The sequence below is a fragment of the Chiroxiphia lanceolata genome, chromosome 1, assembly GCF_009829145.1.
Source record: "Chiroxiphia lanceolata isolate bChiLan1 chromosome 1, bChiLan1.pri, whole genome shotgun sequence".
NCBI classification, from domain to species: domain Eukaryota; kingdom Metazoa; phylum Chordata; class Aves; order Passeriformes; family Pipridae; genus Chiroxiphia; species Chiroxiphia lanceolata.
The window spans coordinates 28,499,091-28,517,352 of NC_045637.1; the positions used below are offsets into that span (position 1 = coordinate 28,499,091).

At 34.6% G+C, this 18,262-nt stretch overlaps 1 protein-coding gene across 2 annotated transcripts in view; it reads right to left on the minus strand.

The window, feature by feature from the left end:
* The window catches only part of RALYL (RALY RNA binding protein like), a 374,061-nt gene that overhangs the window by 178,415 nt on the left and 177,384 nt on the right, over positions 1–18,262 (minus strand). For both annotated transcript variants that reach the window (XM_032689798.1, XM_032689791.1), the window contains exon 3: positions 5,009–5,287. In XM_032689798.1, the coding sequence (XP_032545689.1) occupies positions 5,009–5,264 (256 nt within the window). In that variant the 5' untranslated portion in view covers positions 5,265–5,287. The remainder of the gene's footprint in view (positions 1–5,008; positions 5,288–18,262) is intronic.

Sequence of the window (18,262 nt, forward strand, 5' to 3'; positions counted from 1 at the left end):
TCTCTCTTTATTACCTGCTCTTCTCCTTGGATCTTTTCTACTGGGTAGTTATAATTTAGAAAGCCCCTGCAGGGCTCTTGTGCTTCTGAAAAGGATGTGCAATAGAGTATGTCACCCAAAATAATTATCTGCAACTACCATCTTACCTTAGGCTACATGTCAATATGCACTCACTTGGTACTCAGAGACTGCATCTAATTTAGACCTGAAGGCAGACACACGTGAATAATACTTACAGCAACAAAACAGGATTGAAGCTACAGTGGAACTAATTTATTAGTTAAAAAGGGCATCAACTGAAGAATTACAGCATCTTTCATAATCTTGGTACTGTAATCTTTTTCATTTTCCTCAGGATCCAAGAATGAAATTCTATGGTGTCTTAAAGAAAGTAAAAGAAGAGAACAAAAGTATGAGCCTTGCACCATTTAACTTGCTTTCTTAAGGTATGTGTGAGATGGCCTGGGTCTTATTCAAGCACAAATCAAAAGACGTTCTGAGGCTAAAGGAATTATGCTAGTAGAAAAATGGGCATGAAAGAGGACAAAAATTAGGTCATATAATTATAAAAATAATGGCTACGAACTCAAAGGGACATTATGATGTAGAAGTTCCTATGATAGCTGTACCAGAATTTTAGATAGAAGCTGTTACATATATCTTTATTTTAATATCTTTATTGATGGTTTTGATAACAGGTTTGACTGCACCCTCAGCAAGTTTGCAGACAAGACCAAGTTGGGTAGCAGTGTTGATCTGCTTGAGGGCAGGTAGGTTCTGCAGAGGGATCTGGACAGGTTAGTTTCATGGGCTGAGGCCAATTATATGAGGTTCAACAAGGCAAAGTGCAGGTCCTGCCCTTGAGTCACAACAACCCCATGAAGTGCTATAGGCTGGGGGTAGAGTGACTGGAAAACTGCCCAACAGAAAAGGACCTGGGGGTGCTGGTCAACAGCTCACTAAACATGAGCAAGCAGTGTGCCCAGCTGGCCAAGAACGCCAATGGCATCTTGGCCTGGATCACAAATAGCATGGTCAGCAGGACTGGGCCAGTGATTATCCTGTTCCACTTGGAAGTGGTGAGGCTGCACCTCAAATCCTGTGTTTAGTTTTGGGCCCCTCACAAGGACACTGAGGTGCTGGAGCATGTCCAGAGAAGGGCAACAAAGCTGGTGGAGAGGCTGGAGCACAAGTCCTTTGAGGAGCGGCTGAGGGAGCTGGGGATGTTTAACCTGAAGAGAAGCAGGTTCAGGGGAGATCTTACCACCCTCTACAGCTACCTGAAAGGGGGTTGTAGCCAGGTGGGGATTGGTCTCTTCTTCCAAGTGACAGGTCAAGAGGAAATGGCTTCAAGTTGCACAAGGGGAGATTTAGATTGTATATTAGAAAAAAATTTCTCACTAAATGGATAGTCAGACATTGGAACAGGCTGTCTAGGGAAGTGGTGGAATACTCATCCCTGGAAGTGTTCAAAAGGTGTGTGGATGTGGCACTTGAGGATGTTGTTTAGTGGTGAACATGGCAATGCTGGGTTAACAATTGGACTTAGTGATCTTTGAGGTCTCTTCCAACCTTAATGCTTGCATGATTCTTAATTCTATATTCTTGCCAAATGCATAAGGTAAACAGGAACATACAACACAAAGTTGCAGAACACTAAATGTATTTTATGTGGTATTTGACTCCACAGAATTCATGTGTGTTGGAATGCATAAAAAATTAAATAGCTTTGCCGTGACCCTTGTGAAAAACAGGAGAAAACATCAGGTGAAGAACTATATTCTCTATCATGTACCCGAAAGTTTCATTCTTGCTGCACCTTGCTTCTCAGCCCATAGCTGCAATGAGGGACTTGCACCATTTACTTTGGAGCAAGCAGGTGTTTAATCCTCCTCTCACCTGAGAAAGGTGAAATTACCCTTGGTAAAGTTCATAGACAGACCCAGTATTTCCTCAGAATAATTCCTATTCACCCTGTCTCTTTGTCCCGTGTGTGATGGAGGTGAATATTTGCAAATATTCTGTAACTCATAGGTGGGTTTAAATGGATGAAAAACTTTTGAGGAGAGTTGATTATCTGAGTGAGTTCCCACAACTAAGAACATAGCTTGCAGTTCTATCCTAGACCAGCTTCAATATTTTCTTGACTCCAGCCTGAAGCCATTCACAAAATAATCATTGTGAGGCAGACTCCTGTGCACAATACTGACCTGTTTCTGCCCTGCTGGCAGGAAAACACACTATTTCCATGAAGACATAATATCACTTCAAGAAACTACACTGAACTTCACAATAATATCAATAAGTTTCGTAAGTATATTTTTTTGTGTTCCTTTATGATCTCTACCCCACAGCTTTTTAGTGTGTTGCACTTCATGGAACAGAAAGCTTGGAAATAATCACACAGCTCATGAAATCCACTTCCGCAAAGCTGCAGCATCCACAGCACAGCCATTATTACATATCACTGACCACCAAGCACATCAGTAGGAGTTTTAGAGTTGATGGAGGAGACCAACAGGCCAATTATATTGACCCACAGGAAGCTGGCAAGACTGACGGCAATAGCAATGCTTTAAATTTGTACTTCTGAGGAATTTGTTAAAAATATGCCTTGTTATATACCTATGGAACTCAATACTTTGGGACTCCACCACAGAAGAAACATTTACACAGGATGCTCAGTGAATTGTGTAGCAACTTATACAGCTATAGAAATTTACAAGTTCAATTCTTAATTTCAGTTACACACATGCAAACAGTTTCTGACTCGTGGGTAAAGCTGCATAACTTTGAATGGTAGGCGTCCATAGAAGGCAGGAGCTAACGTAAACAATTCATTTGGCAAGAGTATGAAAGAACTAATGTACATTATTAATGCAGCCTAAACGAAGTTATTCTTTCTTCTGTGAGGTACTGAGTACTAGAGTGTACAGTAGTATCGGGCATACGCTGTGGGAAAAACTTTTCAAATATTCCTTTGCTCAAATAGCTTTACAAAACTGACTACCATCCAGCCCTCATTATATTACTAGTATATTCTAACTCCATTTAAAAAATATCCAGCTAATATTCAGCTTAATCAAGTTTATTTGTACATCTGTAAGAGGCTTTTTTTGTCCCCTTTCCATAACTTCACTATCGATAAAAATTCATTAGTTTTGTTTATTTCAAAATGTAAAGCTCTCAGGACAGAGAATAAAGTAAATTTTCATCAAGAAGTTTCACAATAATGAACAATTTTCACATAAGTTATTCTTCTGGGTCACAATCCCAAATAAATTTTCTCAGTTGACTCATTAATATGAGGTGACTATTAATGTTTACTGCCAATTGAAAGAACTCATTGAAAGAATTTGTCTAATGAGAAGTATCATTTTTACAAATTCATTCTTTTTATCAAACAATAGCAATGACAACTGTATTTCATATATAGAAAGAGTAAATTAGGTTTGGAATAGCTAAAAGAAAATTTCACCTTGCTTATTATTTGTATTCCTAGACACATTAGGAACTTGGGCATGAAATATGCCATCAAAAGTCTTTTCAGAAAAATAAAAGTATTTTAAGATTATACAGTTGAAACTTAGTGCTGAGCAAAATTCCTGTTATTATTAAAAGATTCAAACAATTCAAGTAGTTGTTGGCCACTTAATTTCTTTTGCAACAACGTCACTTGCCTGCTACAGAAAGCAAAAAACTACATTGAATAGTGCAAGGACAACTCCTTGAACAAAACACTTGGCATATTATAGGTGCCACAAGAAATGCTAAAAGAGGCTAGCAACAGTAATCATAGTAATAACAGATCTATTGCCTTAGGAAAACAGTTTAAAAAATCTGTTCAGACCAGTGTGCAAGAAACTGTAAATAATGCACTGATGGCATTACATGGCCTATTGCTTGGAGAGCATCACTCCAGGAAATGTCTTCTAATAATGTCATCCCACAGACTGACTCTGCTGCCCTGCTTTTATCACTTGAGTTCTTTTACTTTGCTCATCTATGTGACTTTTACTAAAGTTGTAATCTCCCTTTGAATATAATTGAAATTATTCAATCTGTTTTTCCTTTGAACCCAAAAGATAGAAGTTATAAAACTTAAAATTACTGAACAACTATGACAAAAGAACAACCCATCTAACACAAATGTTTCAATTTCTACAATCACTCAGAAAAATAGACTTCCACAGCCTGCAACATTGAAAATGAATATGCCAGATCTCTGGCTCCTACAAAACATCTTGTTGTACTGTCCATTACTACTATATATATGACAGATGGGGTTAGTACTGTACTCCAGATTTTATCATTAACAGCCTCCATATATAATTTCAGCTTTCAGAGGTAAGAGTTGCAAAAAGAAACAGTCAGATCTTACTTAAGCATTCATGACAAAGCAATAGAAAACAAAAATATGACCTTTTTTGTTTAATTTGGAGTTCAGATGAACAATGTCCACAATATTATATGGGAACAACTGCAATCTAAGTTTTTAATAATAGACTTCTCTAAATGAATAACAGTATTACAGTTTGATTTGGTACAATGTCAAGGACAAACAAAACCTACTCTTTTTCTTATGTATAACATTTGACACATAACTGTGCTGGGTATTTTTTTAGATTCATTACATGAAAGATAACCACATCTGTTAGATGAGCCTTGGTACATTACATTACATTTACTAACTAAAGTCCAAGAAAAAAATACTTATGTTTTCCTCATATGAGTAATCATGGTCACTACACTGGGATTACAAAGAGAAGTATAAAGCCGTCAGAAGTGACCTATGTAATAAAGCAGCAGTTTATAGCACTAAACATTTTCTAATATCTAGGTAACACCCCATACGTTAAAAATTCTGTCAGATTCAACATCTTGGAAATACACTTAGATGGAACAACAGCAAAACAAACTTACTAGTGATGAAGGCACCAGCAGCAGATGATATTTCAGACAGAAAGGAAAGAGAAAACAGTATTTTATGACATGAGCAAGTCCTTACCTAGTGGCTGCCCTGCGATGATCCTGGCATTCTCTCCTGCCACTGCAGCCCTCGCATGCCTCTCACTCATGTACTGTACAAATGCATAACCTTTGTGCACTGAGCAGCCCACTATTTTCCCATACTTCGCAAAGATTGCTTCGATGTCACCTTTTTTGACAATGGCTGTGTTCAGATTGCCGATGAAGACTCTGGAGTTGATGGACTTTGGGTCGTTCTTATTGGTGACGTTGCTGGTCTGTGTTTTGCCGGTCATGGTTGGATCACTTGGCTTTAAACCTTAAACAAATAACAAAGAAAATTATGTTTCAAAGCATGAAGTGACTCTGACTTTGCGTGATTGTTCCAGCAATAATTCATTTTTATTTTTTGCTTTGGGTGAATCTAGACTAAAAAACCTCAAACTTTCAAAAACATTATCATTAAAACCAAGAGTCAAATTAAAACTTCTTATTTTTATGTGTATGAAATATACCAATACATCTCTTAATACAATGCTGTGATAGCAGAGCTTTACTGTAATCTTATGTGGATTTCTGCTTAGAAATTCAATATTGACTTTTTAAGTACCTAGCCATCTGGAAACTGCAAAGCAAGAGAATGAATCATTATCTTCTGTCAAAGAAATGAACATTCAAGGCCATGTAGAGAGCAAACTCTTACAATGAAAGACAACACTGCTTTTGTTTGGTGTAAGTTAGAGCACATTTCTCACCAGTTAAATATCTCAGTGAGGTGTGCAGTGCAGGTAATATACAGTTCTTTACTGCAATCAATATGCTTCTATCAGAACAATTTTCCCTGTAAATCCAGTACAAAAGCAAAAAAAGAGAAAAGACAGTGAATTATGTTCTGAGAATTAAAAAGTATGAAAACAAACCACTTTAACTGTAGGAACACAGGTTTTCTTGCTGCTTTGCTCTTTCCTCTGATGTCACAAGTCTAAATGCATTCTGTCATTTTGGATGGAAATAACAACATTATTTTTTGAAAGATTTGGTAAAACGAAAAAATATTTGATGTTCATCTAGCCTCACACCTTTAAAGAACATATGATTTTCTTAATATTCCACCTGCCAGCTGGTCCCTCCATTTGCATCAATTTACTTAGATGAAAATAAAATAAAAAGAAATGTCTGTGCTGGGTTTTTGTCAGCTTTAGTAGACCACAGGAATTTAAAAAATATATATAGCTTTAAATAGAGAAAATTTATTTTGTAAGAAGGAGGTCATTTATACAGCAGCCAAATATAGGCCGTGTCTTATAGCCAAGAAATATGTTACTATTTTTTAACCTGTTCATACTTTTGATCATGTCACAGTAACAGCTCGGGCAAGAAGAGAATTCAGTTAAATACTTCTCCCAGTTAAAGTTCAGCTCATTCCTCAGAATGAAAAGGTATAATGACCTCTGTTCTGGACACCTAAAGCTTGAGTCTAACTAGCAGAAATTTCATATTTTAAATCAGTAGCTACCATATATGAAGCTAGAAAAAGAAACCATTGTTACAAAGCTCTGCACAATTCCTGGTGAACAAAACAGCCACAGCCATTTTGACTGCCTCCATCCCAGAGGATCCAAACCTCACCTTCCAGGTAAGAATACACAATGGAGATGTGTGGGCAGTCCTCCTGAGTCCCAGCAAACAGTCAGCTCTATTAAACAAATGTGTGCTACCACTTGCTTAACAACTTAGTATAGCAACTTACTTTATATTGAAAGATTTAGAAAAAACATTGAAGAAAATAAGAAAAAAAAATTTTTCTTGTAAGTTTATTGATTTTTAAACACATTCTGGAAACACAAGATACTTTATACATGCACAGATTTCATCATAGAGACCCAGGAAAACTGCTAGACCACAAGCCTCTGAGCTTTATCATAGGACAGACTCAATACCATATATTTCTAGATTACTGTGCAGAATGTCTATATGTAGTTAACCTGAACATTCATAGCAGTAAGCTTGGTACTGCAATAGTTTGAAGACAAACCATTGGAAAAACATAAATATAATGCACATTAACCTCTACACTGGCATAAAGTGGACTGCTGATGTTTTCTAAGACCTAAAGAGTTTAAACCCATCTTAGCTATACCTATATTTACACAGGAGTCAAAGTGACAATAACACAGCCACGTTATCTTAAAGAGCCCTAATTACACAAACTGAAGAGGTAACATGGCAGAGTATTTAGGCATAAAGATAAAAGTTAATGCAGTCAGGTTGCTGGTAAACAAGGAACCACTGGTATCCCCTGTGCTGCCGGGTTCAGTGTGCAAGTACCACTCTATTGGGAAAATCTGATATGGACACTATTGTGGTAATTTTTGTCAAGATCCAGAAAAAACCCCAAACTCTATTTGTTCTCATATAATTCTTAGCTTCTTGCTAGTATCATCTGCGTACATTTATTGACTGTGTGGCTAAACTCATTTTATTTAACTCATGGGGTAGTTTATCACAAGTAAGATCACTGGTCTAGAAAGCAGTAGCCTTGACTGGTAGACCTGTCTCATCCACTAACCTGCTGTATCACTCTTGGTAAGATGGTTTTTAGTGCTTCCATTTCCACTTTTTAATCTTCAGACTTGCACTTTTTTTGGCTAAGGGCTGTCTCTCCATATATTTTTATATAGCTTCTAATGTTAGCACACAACCGACAGACTAATAATGAAAATGACAAGGAGAAAAAAACCTACAGAAAATCTTCTGCCAAAAGTCAGGATTTGCATGAAAATAATAGACAACAAAACTCCTCATTTATTACAGCACAATTGTTTTCTAAACACCAGAGTACCACACTCTGTATTTCCTCTATTGTTTAACCATTTAACATGGGATTTAGTGAACTATTCCTTTTTTTATTTCATAAAAATCCTCATTTTATTTTTGCACAGTTTTTGTCTGCACTAGTTTAAATAGACATTGAATATTTCTCTCTTGTAGTTGTTCTTTGCAACGGAAATTTACTATATTTTTATAACACAAAGAAAAGTAGTTGTCTGGTGGGTTCTCATATTCAAATGAGCAGTCAGGAAAACGTGCTGTGGAAATTCAAAGGGTAAGAATAATAGTATCATGAATGATTGAAATTTGATTGCCTTGCTGGTCAATGTACAATACTATTGTGAATATCTCATAAAACTTAAAGATCCATGGGAACTTCATCACAATGCAAAAGAACATGGTAAGTTTTACACCTCACTTACAATATGCATCTGTGAATACTGGATTATATCCATCTTCTCTGACCTATCAGTAAACTCACAAACATTGTAACTCATACAACTGCAAAAATAAATGAAACAGTGAGAAAAATATATCTGAAATAATCTCATTCTTTGCAGCCTTTAATAAGATATTTTTAAGAAATGCTTTGCAAATAACAGCTAGCTGTCATTGCATTTAATCATATTGATTTATTCAATACACTTCATTACATACTATAATTATAATATTATACAACACACATGTGTTATATATTATATATATTTTGTTATATATTATATATACTGCATTGTTTTATGCAGTAGTTGTTTCAATTATTCCATTAAGAAGTAAATAGTTTAAGTCTTGGTATAATTAAAATACAAAATTGAAAACATTTCTATTACTACATAGATCTCTGATTTGAGGAGTAAAGTTTGCCAATCTTTCTTAGATATTAAAATTTTTAACAAGTTAAATAGGAATGAAAAAGTAAATTACTAAAATGAGATTCCTATTGTCCAGGACACAAGTGAGAAGTTTAAACCAGTCAATTTAAAGTGCTAAAGAGGGGGGTAGAATTTAATCCTTGGCTTTCTTCAGTTTTCCAGCATTTCTTGGCAAAGTTTGGCTAAGCACCAGCATGACAAAGCATTGCTTTGTGGCTGTGCAATTCAACTTCTTTCCATAAGAGGAATATATGAACCCACATCTCCCATTTCAGAGATGTTCCTCCTCAGGCACTGTGCCTACCCCAGAACAGTGAAGATGACAATTCCTTCTACAGTTGTGCCCCCGTGCAGGGACAGCACAGGGCTTAAAGCAAAGAGAAAGGGCACAAGTTGTCAAATTCTACATCCCAGTAACTCTTAGGCATTTTTTTAGGGAGTAGGGTCAAGAGGCAACCATAATAATCCTCTTTGACCTCTGCTCCCAGGGCTGCTTTATGTGTTTTACCAACTATTCTTCACAGAGTAAAATGCAAAATTTGTCTTTGAAGAGACAGAAAATTGGTCAAACTGCAAAAAAATTTGGGATATATAAAGACTTGGGGATCTAAGCTATTTAAAGGGATTTTCAGCCTCTCCCCTGGTGTACAACTGTTTCTTATTTCGAAATGTTGATTAGAACTAATCAGCCACGTAAAATTTCTACAAAATTCTGAAAATTTGTCTCTGAAATTATCCTTACGTATTTTCCTATACTGAACAAACCAGTGAGGTTAACCTGCAAAAATTCTGTTAGAATCAGAAAATATCAGATAGATCTCTTTAGAAGAAGTTAGAAAATATTTACATTGAAGGCTTGGGGATTTTTTTTTCTGATTTTTTTTTGTTTGTTTGTTTGTTTTGTTTTTTTGTTTAAAACAAATTGTCTTCAAAAAGTTTAGTGATACTTTCTGGAGGTTCTACATATTTATGTGCTTTTATCTTGGAGTTGTTTTCTTTTGTCAATAAACTATTTACTATTTTTGAGCAAATAGAAAAATGTACATAATTGAATGAACTATGCATTACTTGTAGTGACTTTAGGAAAAATTAGGGTCTGCTGAGGGAAAAACTGAAAATGTTTAAGGAAAACACAAATTCTTTCTGAAAATTGAATAGAATTGTGTTATTCATAAGGAATTTTAATATCAAATTTCTATGTACTTAGTCTATTTACAAAAAAACCAGGAAAAAATTAAAACCACTCATTTCCCCTTCCCCCCTAAAAATAAAATTCATTTTGAGATCATGTATAGAGCTAAAACAGGAAGTAATCAACACTCTGTATTAGATTTGTGTGGTAGCAAGACTAATTCTTTCTGGAGAAAGATTTTTAAATATAAAAAGTCCCATCATTGGCAGCTTTCTCTAAGCACCATTAAATTCCAAATCTCAATTTTTACTATTTACAATAAGACATTTGCACACTGAGGTGCATAGTACACATTTGATAATTGCAAATTCTTCGAAGAAAGAAAAAGACCTTAACAGACACGTGGTCGAACAGTGATGTTTGTTTCCACATTGAAATCCACAGTAAAAAGTACACACTGTAAGAAAATAATTGCTAGAATATTTGGGGGTCAAGCTGAACATGGGCATTCTGGCAAATATCAAACAACACAGTATTGGTCCTTGGACAGACAAAATTCAGCACTATCACATCTGGTCAGTCTCTGGCCCAAAAGTTGTGAGGTTTTGCTCTTTTCAGCATTTCCAAGCAATTTGTCTCTGCCCTTCTGTTATCTAGCCTTAGTTAATAGCTGAACTTTTGTCAATATCAAGATTCAATTGTTGCTTTAATAGTTGGGCTTTTCTGTGACATATTGTCTTCAAGATTTAAGAATCAATGATTATCAAAATGTTTATTGAGAAAAAAAAGAATAAGACCGTAATGTATTTTCTTTCATTTTGAGTTACCTTTTAGCAAGAGTGACAACATAAATGTTTTTGAAGGGTTGTAGACAAACTTAAGATGTTTAAACATTGGAAGTGGCCTTCTGAGCATGAAATGTCCTACAACATAGAGTTATCTTACATTGGTACTAATATTTTATGGGGGAAAAGTCAATATTCATGTTAATTCCTTTAATAGGCAGTAATTAAAAAGTATTTTATCTCAGTTAAATCAGCACTTGACAAAACCCCTACAAAATTTTACATATCTATTGGAAGTATGACTATTGGATATTTCACAGTGGTAGGGAGGAATGGAAGGAGGGAAAAGAGAGAATGGAAAGTTGTCAGATAAAATATATTTTGTCTTGGAAAAATCCTTTCTTCTTTATGTTTTAAGTTCATTTTTAATGAATTATTATATCTAGGTCACAAAAATAAAGAAAAATTTATTCATAAGATGGTTAGTTAAATCCACATCAAAATATTCTGAGTCTTTCCAGTCCTCATTAAAGTCAAAGAATATGTTTCCCTTTTTTTTTTTTTTTGTATGGTTTAGTTTTTAGCTTCCTTTCAATTATTTTTAAGAAGGGGTTGAACATAATGTCTATAACAAGGGCAACGCTCCCTTCAAGCTGGCATTTCTGGAGTCACATAAATGACAGTATGCATCAATACTTGCTATGACACATCTTGTAGAAAACTAAGGACTGAAAGATAAAATGATGTCGCAGATCTCACTTCATGTTCTGTTGTGACTGTTCTCAAAGAGACAAATACTCTTTCTTTGTGGAGGGTAAATAAAACATATCTACTTGTAAAAAAGAAATAAAATAATTAGAGATTAATTATAACATGCAAATAAAATAATAAATTACTTTTAAGAGTGAATTATTTTGCATTAGCTGTTTAAACATTGGAAAGAGTAAGGCAGAGATGTGCCCTCTGTCTCCAGGAGCAGCACCACCTCCAAGGAGGGGGAGGAAAGAAAAGAAGGTCTGATGTCTGTACAGGTAGACAGAAGTTGCAGCTGATTACTGCCCTGGGTGTCTCATGGGACCTTCTCCCACCCAAATGGTCAAAAGAAAATGAAACCTGTGAGCACAGAATAATAGGGATTTTTCTTTCCATTCACATGCTCTTTGTTCTCAGGATAAAGAAAATAACCCTCCATAATCATGTAAAGGAATACTTTTTCCTAATATAAGATTTGATGATCACTCAGATATGGGTCCCTTTCCCCCAACATATTTAAACCCCATTAAATACAAGGCTTTCTCTATTTATAAATTATGAAATAAAGCTATAACTCTGTTGGCTAGGATAAGAAAGTAATTGTGATAGCGCATACCAGTATAGTTGTGTAAATAATACAGTGAGTTTAGGAGAAAAATATTAAAATCAAATGCTAAAAGAAAAAAGTAAAGACTTATTTGGATACTCAGTGAAGAGGAGTTTGAAATTGAGTAATACATTACCTAAATGTCTAATTCCATAAAGAGATATGTCCTTCAAGGGAATACTTTAGAGACCTGGACACTGAGGTTTCTTAGCAGACTCCAGAACGGGACCTTTGGTATTATCCCGTAGGTAATACTTCACCTTTTAAAATGTATCTAGGAGAGACAGCACAATCAAGGCATTTTTGGTACTAATTCAAGACAGACAAATAATGGGTTAACTTTGGTGTTTTTCTTTATCATGTCTTTGTTGTAATCTGTGTGCTGGATATGTTTATCCAGGAAATGATAACGGAAACTCTTCATCTAGCGATGTGTTTCTTTTATGTGCTGTCAATTAGGTTCTTTGAAAAAGAACTGAACAAGTTTGGGTTTTTTTGTTTGTTTTTTTTTTTTAAGCAAAAGTTAAACAAAAGTAGGTGACTTTCCCCTTCATTTCCAATATTTTTTACTAGATCTATTTGTAGCCATCTATCTCATCTGAGTCATCATTTATCATTTATACAGTAAGCTATTTTAATCTTCTCTCATCATTCATTCCTGCTGGCTTTTTAATAATTTTTAATGTATTTCTGACTTTCTATGATTTCTGTGACCTAAATCTGTTTTCAATCTTCAGTTTTAGGTGCAGTGACAGCAAAAGCTGCAGGACTGCTGTCTTTCTCTTCACTTTATGACTTGATGGATTGCTTAAAAAAAATCTCAGCTATATTTGCTGTCATATGACATTTCCAGCTAATCTCATGTTCACTGGGATTTCTTGGTCTCATTTAGCAGTGTTGCTTCCTCTATGTTTTTTCTTTCTCTTCAGCGTCATATCACTGTGAGGATTAAAGGAACCTTGGCAAGTAAGACAGTCTCCTACTATCGTTTGTATATTTCTAACCTTCCTAATACACTTCATCAATTTTCTCTGTTCTCAAGGGAAATTTACAGTCCCCAAGTACAACACTTTCTGAAACTGTAATTAGTGAATTGTTTTAATGCATTAGAATTTAAAGTCATTATTTAAAACCGGGTCTAATAAGGGTACCAATGGCATGGTTAGATGATTCCCCTACAATACAGATCTTATCTCAATCCTTCTCTGTTATGTACTAAGGTTTTCTTTTCGGGACACATGACATTAAACATGGAAAGGCTGATATGATTTAATTTTTCAAATTATTCTTAAGGGAAGAAAATTATTTTGGCAAATTCTACATGTATTTTGAGAGTTACATTTAATATTTATTGCTTGTGTAATCGCTATAATCAACTCATTGATAGACTATTTTAACTAATTTTATTACGTCTAAGTCTCTGAGAAAACTTACTAGCATTACTTTGACTAGAATTTTGCTCCTTGTGTTTCCTTTATTATTTTATAAGAGTTTGAAATTGGATTTGAGGAATGTCATGGTCTAGGCTGTTGAATACCAGACAAGAAGTCAAGAGCTTCTGAATTGTAATCCTAGCTCTGGTACAGACTTGATAAGAGACCTTATGCAAGTCACTTAATATCTCCACCTTGTCCTCTTTCTTCAGAAACTGGCAATAATACTGATGATATTCCAGCTCACTGGGTTGTTGCATGAATGGAATTAGAAAATGCAAAACACCACAAAAATGCTGCAGCACTAGGAAGTTTAATAGAAAATATACCATTTAATTGAAAATATAAGAAGCTGTTTAGAGGATTAGTGATATCTTGGTTTCTCTGCCTAATCTCTATATTTCTTATATTTCTAAGTATTTTCTATTAATGGGTATTTTTATACTTTATCTCCTATATTAGTTGATCAAAATAATTATTTGATCTTTAATAGTGGTGAGAGGTATTTAAGAATACTTAAATTCCATAATCAAACTGGAATCACATTTTCTATTGTATTTACTTCCTCTCACAAGTATGTCTTGGGGATTTATGCCAGATGACCATACTGTGCATCTGATTTACAAGAAGAAAAGCTACTACTGACAACAAAGTAATTCTGATACCTGACTCTAGCTTTGCCAGTAACTTTCCCAAAGTTACGCAGTAAATCATGACATATTGTGCTTTTGGTTTTGCCATCTCTTTCTTTTACCCCATTTATTCAGCCTGGCCAAATTTTTCAGCCTTGGTTTTACTCATTAGCATGTAGAGTACCCCCTGAGTCAGGAATCCAAGGTAATATGCTACCCTTCACCACAAAACAGCTGAATGCTTTTTTAGTCTGTCTACAAAGTCTTTTCTGTCTTTTCACACACTGAATCTCATATGTATATGTCAAAGTTCAAGATTACAAAGCTAGTCAAGAAAGAAGAGATACCACCGAGGATATGCAACAAGATATCTGATATTTCTTTCCTTGATAAACCTTAGAGTTCATTGCACCCACAGTGTGAAAATAGGATTTTCTGCATGGGATTATGTATATTTCCACCACCTATACATACAGTATGTAGGCATCTGATGAAGAAAAACTTAGAGAAAACATGAATCTGGGTCTAATGATGATGATGTTAGAGTCTTAAATCTTGTATTTGGATATGACTTCAGCTCCTTTTTCCACCACAGTCATGCAGCCATGTGAAAGGTTCTTATAAACTATATTCATAGACTCTCCTGAGGATTTCATAAACACAAATTCAAAGCTTTCTGTGGAACTTTTCTTCCTCTATTATCTGAGCCTGAAGGTATCTGAAGTTTAATTGCAATTTGGTGCCTGAAGCTTACAAGTAGACTAATATTCTGCTGAAATCTCTAAAATTTTTCAAGTCTGAATGGCTTGACATATATAGCATGTTTAAATCTGGCCCAAGTCATGCATTAACATGTCTTGGCTGCAGAGATTATTTCAGTAATTTTCCTCTATTGTGACTATTATGGACAAAATACCCATTTTGTCAGAATTTTAACTGATAGATCAACATTTAAGACCTTCTCTGGTCCAGTGGAGAGCTTCATTTGATTCTCTGCTGCTGAAAATTAGGATTTACATTCTTGGTCTCCAATCATGTGCCTTGGCTCTCTCAGCAATCACTGTAGCATGGCTGCTTCAGGCTCCTACCCCTACATCTCCCTTCCTAGACTACCTTTAAAGACATTTGACATTTACTTTGTAATTAAATCTATGTGAATATTCATGCCAAAGCCTTACTAGGTCCTTTTAATGAAAAACCCCCACTTTAATATTTGTCTGTTTGTTTTTCAGTTGCATGCCGAAACATGGAAATTAAATGAAACTTAGAAGAGTAATATTTTCGTTGTTACTGAGAGATTGCAAAGCCTGCAGTTCCTACACTATGCCTCATACCATATAAAAAGATCTGCCAAATAGTTTAAGAAATATGTTAAAAACAATGTGTTCCAATATTGTGTATCACTGAGAACCTCCAAAATGTTACTATAACTTTTGTCTCTAAAATACATTACATGTACACACAAAAAGTCTTATCTGCTCCCTTTTTAACATTTTTTAAAAAGCCACATAAAAATTGGATGAGAAACTTCTTTCCAATATTTCTAATTTTTTCTAGTCTCAGCACATAAATACAAGTAAGACTTTAGTTTGGGGTAAGAGCAAGTCTTAGAGGAGCTATGATTTTTCTCTAGCAGACATTTGATGTCCTGAGACAATGATAATAGCCCCTGCTCAGCTATTTCTTTAATGCTCTTTTAGAGACTTAAGCAAACAAAATGAAATAATATACCAAAGATATTTCCCTAAAAACATTACCTGAACATTAATAAACCACATTAATACAGACTTTTTGATGCAAACCATACAAAACCCTCTGTCAACACAGCTTTTCTAGCAAATTATTTGAGGAAACAGTGGTTTTCCAGGACAACACCTAATAATGTCATGTAAGCAGGTAACTTGGCCTCTGAGATCCAAATCTGTGTACATTTGAATGCTCTATAATTTGGTGCTGGTTGTGTATTCCTGGGTTTGGTTAACAATTTGCAAATAGATAACTCAGAAAACAAATCAATTTCTGTATGGATATAACTCTTTTCTTGTACTGACTTCTTATACCATGTCATCACCTTACCTCTATAACATCTGTCTCATATATTCTCCTCTTCTTCCCTTGTCTACCTTACTCTGCCCAAGTCTGTTCAAACTATTTCTTACTCGAGCCCACTTTATTTCTTCCATGCCACCTACACCTGTAGAGTTTCTTTCTCCTTGAACTTAGGAGATGCTGCTCACACTGCTGTCATTTTTGATTTTTTGTCTCTTAATGTGCTTCATAAAAACCAGCACTGGGTCCTTCAGCTGCACAGATCTTTTAAAGATTAAAAAAGAATTATTCTAGTAATACTGAGTATGCAGCACACTGGTTTTTTTTTTCTTTCTTTCCATGCTTTGCATACATATGGGACAGGACAAAAAAAAAAAAGGAGAAAATTTCCACTAGATTTTCAAATTATGAAGTGGATTATGATTTATTTTTAAGCCAAAAAATACAAGCCTGGGAAGAAAATTTGTAGAAACCTCAGTAGCAATCATAAAAATCCAGAATGTTTAATATAAATATACTTCATATTATCCCTCCTGTATTACAAGAGATTGAAAAAATTTGAGTATAAAGAAACCTCCCTATAAATCTTACATTTAAATAATTTATTTTATTGATTACACTCGATCTCCAACATCATGCTGTAGAACTGTAAAGTATCTGATAGGAGTGCAGTAAAAGCTGGTTAGAGCAAATAATTTACAGTGAATAATTTATCCCTCAAATTTTCTACCCTGTAGTGATTTTTCTATAGCTCATGCTGTCATAATACCTAATTTCTGTTCTAATGGATTATATTATTAGAAAGATTCATTATTAAAATAACTCTACTTTTACCGCAGTATAGCTTTCATTGATTTAACAGGGGGAGAAATAGGTATCAATTGAAAGGAGAGGGGGTTTGCTGTTGCTTTTATGGTATACCCCCAAACTGAATCTGAACAGATGTACATTGTTTTAATATTTAACAGCTTGTGATGAGACAGGAATTTTTTTTCTTCTGAATATAGATCAATTGCAAACAGCTCTTTCAATGTTAAATATTTTAAATATTCTTTAATTTTGTCTAGTTTACCTAAATTTAATTTGATCTAGTATGTTCAATGCTGTAATTAGCTACCAATTGACTTTTATTGTGTTTCTTCCAACAAATTTGCTCAGAAAGCTCTCAAATAAATGTTCAAAAACATTCACACTGAGGAAACTCAGCTACTCAGAGTTGAAATATAAAAAGACCACAGAAGCAGGCAAAGCTAATTATAAGTGGGCATGAAATCTACGGAAGAAAGTTGCTTGTGTTTTTTCACTTGCCTTAAGTGATCAGCTTTGGTAGCTCAAATTGATTATTTTCAGTCCATATTATCATCCCAAATAATTACAAGATATGTAATGCTGCATGCACTTAACTTGGTCTTGTCAATGAATATTAATTACTTGACTGTTAATTATTTTGAAACTAAAACATAGTCAGCAGGGACTATACTTGTCTTTTAACATGAAAGTCTCAGTTCCCCAGTCCCATTGTATACAATAGTCCTTGATTTCGATTAGTATTGTTAGTTATTCTCCTAATGTGATTATATAGTTTTATATTTATTTTGGAAAAAAACCCAAAAAACTTCTACTAGAAACCACATTATTGCTTTTCAAAAATGTATAGTTGCTTTGTTAGCAATACAACACCAATTCCTACATATCTCAATTGCGCCACTGATGAGAACTGTCAAATAAGGAAAAGTAAGCTGTGGGTGTATAACATCACTGTCATCATCATTACATTGTGCCACTCTAAACAGCATTTTTTTATTTTTACCTATCCTTGCCAGTTTTCTTTAAAACTGATGAAATGTTGATTACAGATGTTCAGATAAGGTATTCAAGTCATGACTACTGGAAAAATTTACCAGATGTTGTGGAGTAAGAAACCAGAATGGCAGATCAATTGGTACAGGTAAAATTTTGAAGATAAACTGGAATGCACATAATTCCATACATAAATTCTTTTATGCTAGCCTACCCTCAGGTTATGCAAGATTTACTTTTAAAAGTATTGATATATTTACACCAAAAAGGTACTGATTCAATGTTTTTTATTTTTCTATTATTATATTTTTCATTGTAGAAAGGAGCTAGAATCCTTAAGAAGAGAAAGATGTTTGAGGAAATGGTCACTTCACTTTAATCAATATGTGACTTTGTCCCTTA